We start from the raw sequence: 7981 nt of genomic DNA, 5'->3' as shown, positions 1-7981 counted from the left end.
TAGATGCCGCGGCCCCGATCCTGGCCCATTGTCAGGGCCTGAATCGGTGGGGACCGGGGCCGTTCCGCGCCGTCGTGAACCTCGACGCCGTTCACGACGGCGCGGTCACTTCGGCGTGGGAGTGGAGAATCCTGCCCCTGTTGTTTGACGAAATTTCCATCAGCTTTTCAACCTGTTATAGATGCCTGGTCAGCCCACAATCGTGGCTGAGAGACTGGACCAGATGCCATAATGTTTTAAAGTTTTAATGTAGAAAGATCGATTCGTTGCAGGAGTGATAATATGTAAAATAGTGTTGGTTATTTTATAAACAAACTTTATTCCAATGAAATAAAACAATATTTAAATTATAAATTCAGCTCCACCACTAAACTTCATTTGAAGCCTACTTGTGACAATAAGCGCTTTTCATTTCATTTCCGATTACATGCAGTTTGTTAACTTTTAACACACTAGTTTTCATTAAACACTGTAACAGAACATACAGCTCTCATGCCACTTTCACAGGCAGACAAAGGCATTTGCATTTACAAAGCAATTTTTCTTCTGGTAGGGACATTCATTCTGAACCCTGTTTCCAAGCCCTGCCTCGGTGGCAACTTTCATGACCTCTCTGGTCGAATTCCACAGCCTTCTGCCTGCAAATGTTCAAAATAGCATTTCCTGTCTCTGAGCTCTGCCCTGTCCCGACTTGAATCCATTATCGTTATCTTGGCTGATTGCCCACTCTCGTTTATACAAAAGAGCTATGCCATTCACATGCAACTGACCATCGGACTCTGAGATGGGCTAATGGCTGATCAAACAAGGTTGGCCTGAAGGTCAATGGATCTTGAGTGGATCATTTTTATTTTACAATGAGATTATTAGTTAGCCCTTTATCATTACATAATACTGGATCAAAAACACCCTGTTCTCTAGTTGGTTTCTCAACTCACTGCTCTAGAAAACCATCCCTAATACACTCCAGAAACTTGTCCTCCACAGTATCAGTGCTCATTAGGTTTACCTAGCCTATATGCAGATTGAAGTCACCCATGGGGTTGGCACTGTTGCTTCACAGCGCCAGGGACCCGGGTTCGATTCCCGGCTTGGGTCACTGCCTGTGCGGAGTTTGCATGTTCTCCCCGTGTCTGCGTGTGTTTCCTCCAGTTGCTCCAGTTTCCTCCCGCCAAGTCCCAAAAGATGTGCTTGTTAGATGAATTGGGCATCCTGAATTCTCCCTCAGTGTACCCGAACAGGCGCCAGAGTATGGCAACAAGGGGATTTTCACAGTAACTTCATTGCAGTGTTAACGTAAGCTTACTTGTGACACTAATAAAGATTATTATCCTGGCTGAACCGTGGCATCGCGTGTATTCCCACTAACGAGGTTAAGTCTGAATGGAACAAGGTAACTCAATCTGTGGGTGTATCCCTCTATGACTCTGCTGCTGCCATCTTTTCCCTCAGTCTGTTTAACCCCTATAAATTGTCTGCTATATCTTTGACCCCATTTCTGGACCACGTTCTTGATTTCTCCCTTTCATGACAACACAACAGTCGGCATCCCGCCCACCTGTGATTCAGCTATATCATTACTTAGGATAAACTGTACCTCCGAAAAAGGTAATTTCTCTGTTAATAATAATAAAGGAATATTACTCACTTTACCATTAATCCCACATATGACCACCTTTTCTGGCAGTACTCCTTCTGAACTACATATCTCCCTATCTTTCCCCATTAAAGATTGACTTGCTCCTGCACCCCTTATGATTTTAACATCCCTACCTTGAACATGAGTAAACTTGCCCTCATAAATAAAATCTTTCTACCAACCTCTGAACAGGTTGTACACATGTTTGCATCTCTTCAGCTGCAACCTTGGTTTATTTTGCCACTTTAATAAACACCACTGGCTTATCCTGTTTTAAAGAGTCTGTTTTCTCAGTACATTTCTTAAGCCTCCAACACTGTGACTTTGAGTGTCCAACTTTACTACAATGAAAATAATTACATTTTCTAACCTTTCGTCCACTCTCTAACCCTAACTTGAGGCAAAAACTCTTTGATATCTCCAACTTTATCTCCTTTGCCTTGACAACCTGTGGATTTTTTCGTTTATCCTTCACAGACTGAAAATGATGTCAAAACCAAACATGGATTCATGAAATAATTCAAAATCATCTGCCATTTCTCCTGCCAGTCGGCAGTTTTAACCCTTTGCTCTTCCACGAGTCCTCACTACTGCAGGAAGTAAATCTTTAAATTCTTCCAGAAAGGTCATTTCCCTAAGAGTTTCATATATTTGGTCTATTTTTAATGTTTATAACCAGCTATCAAAATATTTTGTTTGATCCGTTCAAATTTTATGTATGTTTGACCTGGTTTTTTCCTTAAATTTCTAAACTTCTGTCTATAGACTTCTGGCACTAATTCATATACAATTAAAATAGCTTTTCTTACCTCATTATAATCACTAGATACCTCCTCTGATCGTGATGCAAAAACTTCACTCGGCCTACCTATTAATTTTGATTGAACCAACAATACCCACATGGGGCGCGATTCTCTGCTCCCGCGCTGTTTCAGAGAATCGCCTGGGTCGCCGAATTTTCCCGCGACGCCGGTCCGACGCCCTCCCGTGATTCACGGAAGCGGCCAGATCGGCACAATCACGTTTTGCGCGGCGCGGTCCAGTGAATCGTCCGAGACAGCCAAAATGGCGATTCACCGGTACCCCCGCGTTTCTCAGTGCCGGATGGGCCGAGCGGCCTGCCCTAAACGGTGGGTTCCCCCCCGGCGCCGTCCACACCTGGTCGCTGCCGGCGGGAACAGCGCGGGAACGCTGGGGGGGCGGCCTGCGGGGTGGGGGGCGGGATCCTGCACCGGGGGGGGGCCTCAAATGGGGTCTGGCCCCCGATCGGTACCCACCGATCGTCGGGTCAGCCTCTCTGGAGGACCTCCTTTCTTCCGCAGCCCCGCGAGATCCATCGGACATTTTCTTGCGGGGCTGACGGCAACCACGCATGCGAAGGTGACGCCAGTTATACGGCGCCCGCCGCGTCATGTATGCCACGCTGCCTTTACGTGGCGCCAAGGCCTGGAGCGCGTAAATGACACGGCGCCGCTCCTAGCCCATTTTCGGCCCGTGAATCGGTCGGGATAGGGGTCGTTCCGCGCCGTTGTGAACCTCGATGGCGTTCACGACGGCGCGAACACTCTGTCTCCATTTCAGAGAATCGCGCCCATGGTTTTTCGCTAATTTGGCTGTTTAGCTACATTCTCAAGTGATATAAAAAATGCTTTCACGCCTTTCCCGTTAAACGTTGGCAGTGCTTGAACATATTTAAACATATCCCCACGAGGATTTGGACTAGGAGGACTTACACCTCCCTCTAAACTTTCAACAGCATTTTCTTTTAACTTCAACTTATGTGCTCTATGTTTTTCCACCTCCCTCTCCTTCAGTTCTATTTTCTGAAGTTCAAATGTTCTCTACTTTTTTCTCTTGCCATTGCTTCTCTCCCTTTATCCTTCTTTTCCCTTTACTCTTGCTATTGTCTCTCTTTTTCCTTTGTTTCTGAGATTGGCACTCTCTGTTCTCTCTTTTTCCTTCTCTGACCTGGATTTCTCCTTCTCTGTCCCTACTTTAATCTTTGTTTCGCCACTGCCTCTATTTGTCTTTCACTTCTAATTCCAGCTGTTTCATTTCTTTAGTATTTCTTTAGTAGGTTTTAAGAACATTACAGCAAAAAATATAAAATATAACAATTTCATACATTCATTACACCAACTCCTGAGAGCTGGCTCACTTTATTTGCACACGTTAAAATCTAATTCCCAACTCTCTGCTGACCCTGCAGTCACCACATTGCTTCTATAGCCATCAATCTGGTTCAGTCACTCCCTCATAATCAAACTGTACAGCCTAAAAACCCAGCACAGAAATGGTGAGTTTCTATCGAAGGGTTTCAGGGAAAAGTCCTTAATTTCTGGGAAAAACGGATTACAGATTAAGAAATGAAATTGCCTGCAGCAAGTGCAGTTACATGGACTTGAAGCCAGCCTCTGGAATTTTGACCAGCAAATAACTCAAACTGTGAACTTTCTTTTTGCCTTCCAGTATTGACTTTTAACTTGGCTGAAAACATAACTACCTCCAGAATAACTGGTTAAACGTTGCATCTTTGTGAATCCCGAATATTAGAGAAGCATGGGTTTACCTTGCTATCTTTAACTGGGTGGGTTTTAACTCAATAAAAATGAACCCCTTTGGTTTAAAAAAAACACATAAATAGTTAAACAAAGACATTCAGAAAATCCCTTCATCCTTCTAAATTCAGTCAGACCAGGAGGAGAAAATTAGGGGATTCAGTTTTGACCCTATCTCATGTGTTATAATGGATCTGACAACTGTGATGGCTTTATTATAGAATGCACACGGATCGGGATTATCCCGTGTGAGTGGAAGGATGGATAAACTGACTGTGTGAGAGCCTCATTACACACCTCACACCTGAATAGTTTCTCACCATTGTGCATCCTCTAGTCCTTCAAGAGATCAGATGAATGGGTGAAATCCTTATCGTGCACAACACACCTGAAGGGTTTGTCTGCTGTGTGAATCCTCTGGTGACGCAGGAGGGTCAAAGATGTCACAGAAACTTCATCATAACATTCCATTTTAATAGTTGCTCCCATGTGGAAAATCTGATGAAGCAGGTGGTACAATGACCATATGGATTTGTTGCACACACATTGAATGTCTTGGTGTTTGCGAAGGTTTGATGACTGTGTGATGGTTTGGTCACACACCTCACATCTGAATGGTTTCTCCCATGTAAACCCTCTGGTCTCTCAGGATTCTCATGGCCATCACACAGTTTTATCGCAAAACTCATCTTTGAAGGGTTTTTCCTCTGTGTAGATTGCTATGTAGTGGGGGAGGCTCCTTAAATCTGTTGAAAGTTGGTCTCACAACTCAAACTTATCAAGGCATTCAGACAGGATGGAACTGGGTATGAACATGAGGTTCAGTAATATAGATTGATTTGACAGACACCTAACACGTGATGATTCCTCCCCTGTATGAACGTGTTGGTGCATCAGGAGATTGGAGGAGTGAGTGAAACCTTTCTCACAAACCTAACATCTGAATGCTGTCTCCCCTGTGTGAATGTGATAGTGTACGGGGAGTTTAGAAGAATTTGAGAAGTATTTGTTAGGTGTAAATGGCTTCTACTCTACGTGAATACATTGATGTACGCGGAGGTGAGCAGAATAGGAGAAGGATTTGTCGCACACTTCACATGTGAATGGCTTTTCCCCTGTGTGAATCCGTTGGTGTGCACGGAGGTTAGAAGAATTTGAGAAGGATTTCTTGCACAATTTACACGTGAATGGCTTTTCCCCTGTGTGACTGCGTCGATGTACGTGGAGATTCGATGGATCCGAGAATGACTTGTTGCACACTTCGCAGGTGTATGGTTTCTCCCCAGTGTGAATGTATTGGTGTATGAGGAGGGGCGTTCGCCGTGAAAATGATTTGTTGCACAACCCGCATGTGAATGGTTTCTCCCCTGTGTGGGTGCGTTGGTGGTCAAGTAGAGTTGATGACCGTGGGAATGATTTGCCACACACCTCGCACCCAAATGGCTTCTCACCTCTGTGAATGCGTTGATGTGTGCGAAGGTGACAAGAATTTGAGAAGGATTTGTTGCAGACTTCGCACATGAATGGCTTCTCCCCTGTGTGGCTTCGTTGATGCGTACGGAGGTTTGGTAACTGTGAGAATGATTTGTCACACATCTCGCATTTGAATGGTTTCTCTCCTGTGTGACAGCGTTGGTGCACACGGAGAGATGATGACTGTGAAAATGATTTGTTGCACACTTCACACTTGAATCGTTTCTGCCCAGTGTGAATGTGTTGGTGCTTGGCGAGGTTCCATGCTTTTGAGAACGATTTGTCACACACCTCGCATATAAATAGTTTCTTCACATTGTGAATGTGTTGGTGCTGGCGAAGGTTCCAAGCTTTCGAGAATGATTTATCACACACATCACATGTAAATGGTTTCTCCCCGGTATGAGTGCGTTGGTGGTCTCGGAGTGTTGATAACTGCGAGAATGATTTGTGGCACACCTTGCACGTGAACGGCTTCTCCCCAGTGTGAATGCGTCGGTGATTCACAAGCACTGATTTCTGTGTGAAAGCTCGGTCACAAACCTCACATGTGTAAGGTTTATCTGCCATCTGGCTGTCCTTGTGTTTCAGGTGCTAGAACAGATGCAGCTGGTGTGTTATAAGATCCTATGAGCCTGTGGAGCCCTCCACACACACCTCACACTTGAATAGCCTCTCACCTATAGAAATGAGTCAGTGGTTATGAGGCTCAACGAATGATTGAAGCTCTCACCACACCTAGAGCCCACTCACACTTCTTCCCAGCCTCACCCTGACTGGTAATCCACAGCCAATTATCTGATGGAAGGTTCCGCACCACTGACCAGTTGAAGATCAGATACGTCAAAGCTCCCCTGACCCGACTGATTTCCAGATAATAGTTTAACTGCCCAACCTTCTCTGTGTTGAGCAATGTGTGAAGGGACTGGATGTCTTCATACAGTTTTGCGGTTATTCCTTGGGTGATGGTCAGGATCTATCTGCAGTGTCTATCCTCTCTGTATTCTCTGGTGTAGTACGGTGCAATCCTTCTGTAAAACAGGAAAAGGAAACATGATTTCCTCCAACTCCCTCTCCTCCTTTGTGGAAGGGTCTGACTCCTCAGTTAGAGACTGTTCCACAGTGAGTGTCAGTCTGCTATTCCCATGTGGGGATCAGATACAAGTCCTTTTGTTTCCTCACTTGACTGTCACACACCCTGGGCACGATTCTCCCAAAGGGAGACAAAGTCCCGACACTGGAGTGAAAACCGGAGTGTTTCACTCCGGCGTCGGGGCACGATCCCAGCCCCCTATTCTCCCGTCACAGGGGGGTTAGGAGCGGGGTCGGGTATTTTACGCGCGCTGGGCCTTGGCGCCGTGTAAAAAGCAGCACCGCATAAATGCCGCTCGGCCCATCCGGGCCGGAGAATAGTGGGGGTACCGGAGAAGCGCCATTGTGAGTGTCTCGGGCGATTCTCCGGCTGGCGCGGCGCAGAACTCGGCAGGGCCGTTCCCGCCGGTTGGGAGAATGGCGGGACGGCGTCGCGCGATATAATGGCGCGGCCAGCGATTCTCCCAACCGGCGTGGCCTCGGAGAATCGCACCCCCATTGTTTCCAGCAGGGACGCTGGATAGTGACCAGGAGCAGACAATGTGGCTACTTTCTTTCCTCCACCCAGACACTATCTTCCCAGGCACTGTGTGAGCAATGGAAAAAAAATAGTTTGGTGGAGTGTAAACGGGCGATCCGTTTACTATGGGCTGGTGTTGTGCCCTTCCAATATCGGGTTAATATAAAAACTCAGGCAAAATGTTAATTCAATGGAGATTTTGAAATTACTTCCCTGGTTTCCCAAAATTATTTGAAGAAAACACACTGGGCAGGAAACGGAGGAAAATATTGCTTCAGTGTAGCTGATTGAAGGGTTTATCCTGGGAAATTAGATACACTGCACTCACTCAGACTGCTCACCCCAAATTCAAACTATCAAATCCAAGCCCAGGCTTCTGGGAAAGGCAGACATTTGAATAATTGTGGCTCTGCCCCTCCCAGATAATTCCACCTCACTTTCACATCTTCAGCAATGACCCATCAACAAAACTCCGCCTGTAAATCAGAAGGGAAATGCTCCCAATAAACACTCAATATCCAACACACAGCCAATCAAACAGCTCAGCACAAAGCACCGAGTAAACAGGTCTCTGAGCTGGATCTTCTCACACAGCATAAGGGGCATTTCCACACCTGACTGCCCACAGGATAGTCAGACTGCCTGAACATTAGTGTGGATATTGTGCAATGTAATTCTTCTAAATTCTGCTCCTTCACT

At 45.8% G+C, this 7981-nt stretch overlaps 1 protein-coding gene across 1 annotated transcript; it reads right to left on the bottom strand.

Annotated features, from left to right (window-relative positions):
* Window positions 1-299: 299 nt before the first annotated feature.
* Window positions 300-6759, bottom strand: LOC140390123 (uncharacterized). Its single transcript, XM_072475049.1, has one exon. It carries the CDS (start codon window positions 6238-6240, stop codon window positions 5224-5226), a length of 1017 nt encoding a protein of 338 aa, XP_072331150.1. The 5' UTR covers window positions 6241-6759; the 3' UTR covers window positions 300-5223.
* Between the last annotated feature and the right edge of the window lie 1222 nt (window positions 6760-7981).

The sequence above is a fragment of the Scyliorhinus torazame genome, chromosome 14 (assembly GCF_047496885.1).
Source record: "Scyliorhinus torazame isolate Kashiwa2021f chromosome 14, sScyTor2.1, whole genome shotgun sequence".
Taxonomy (NCBI): domain Eukaryota; kingdom Metazoa; phylum Chordata; class Chondrichthyes; order Carcharhiniformes; family Scyliorhinidae; genus Scyliorhinus; species Scyliorhinus torazame.
This window is presented reverse-complemented; position numbering and strand designations above follow the sequence as displayed.

What these genes read in the sequence shown, in the direction of transcription:
- LOC140390123 (XM_072475049.1), bottom strand. Translation starts at nt 6,240, where the DNA reads ATGGCAGATAAACCTTACACATGTGAGGTTTGTGACCGAGCTTTCACA.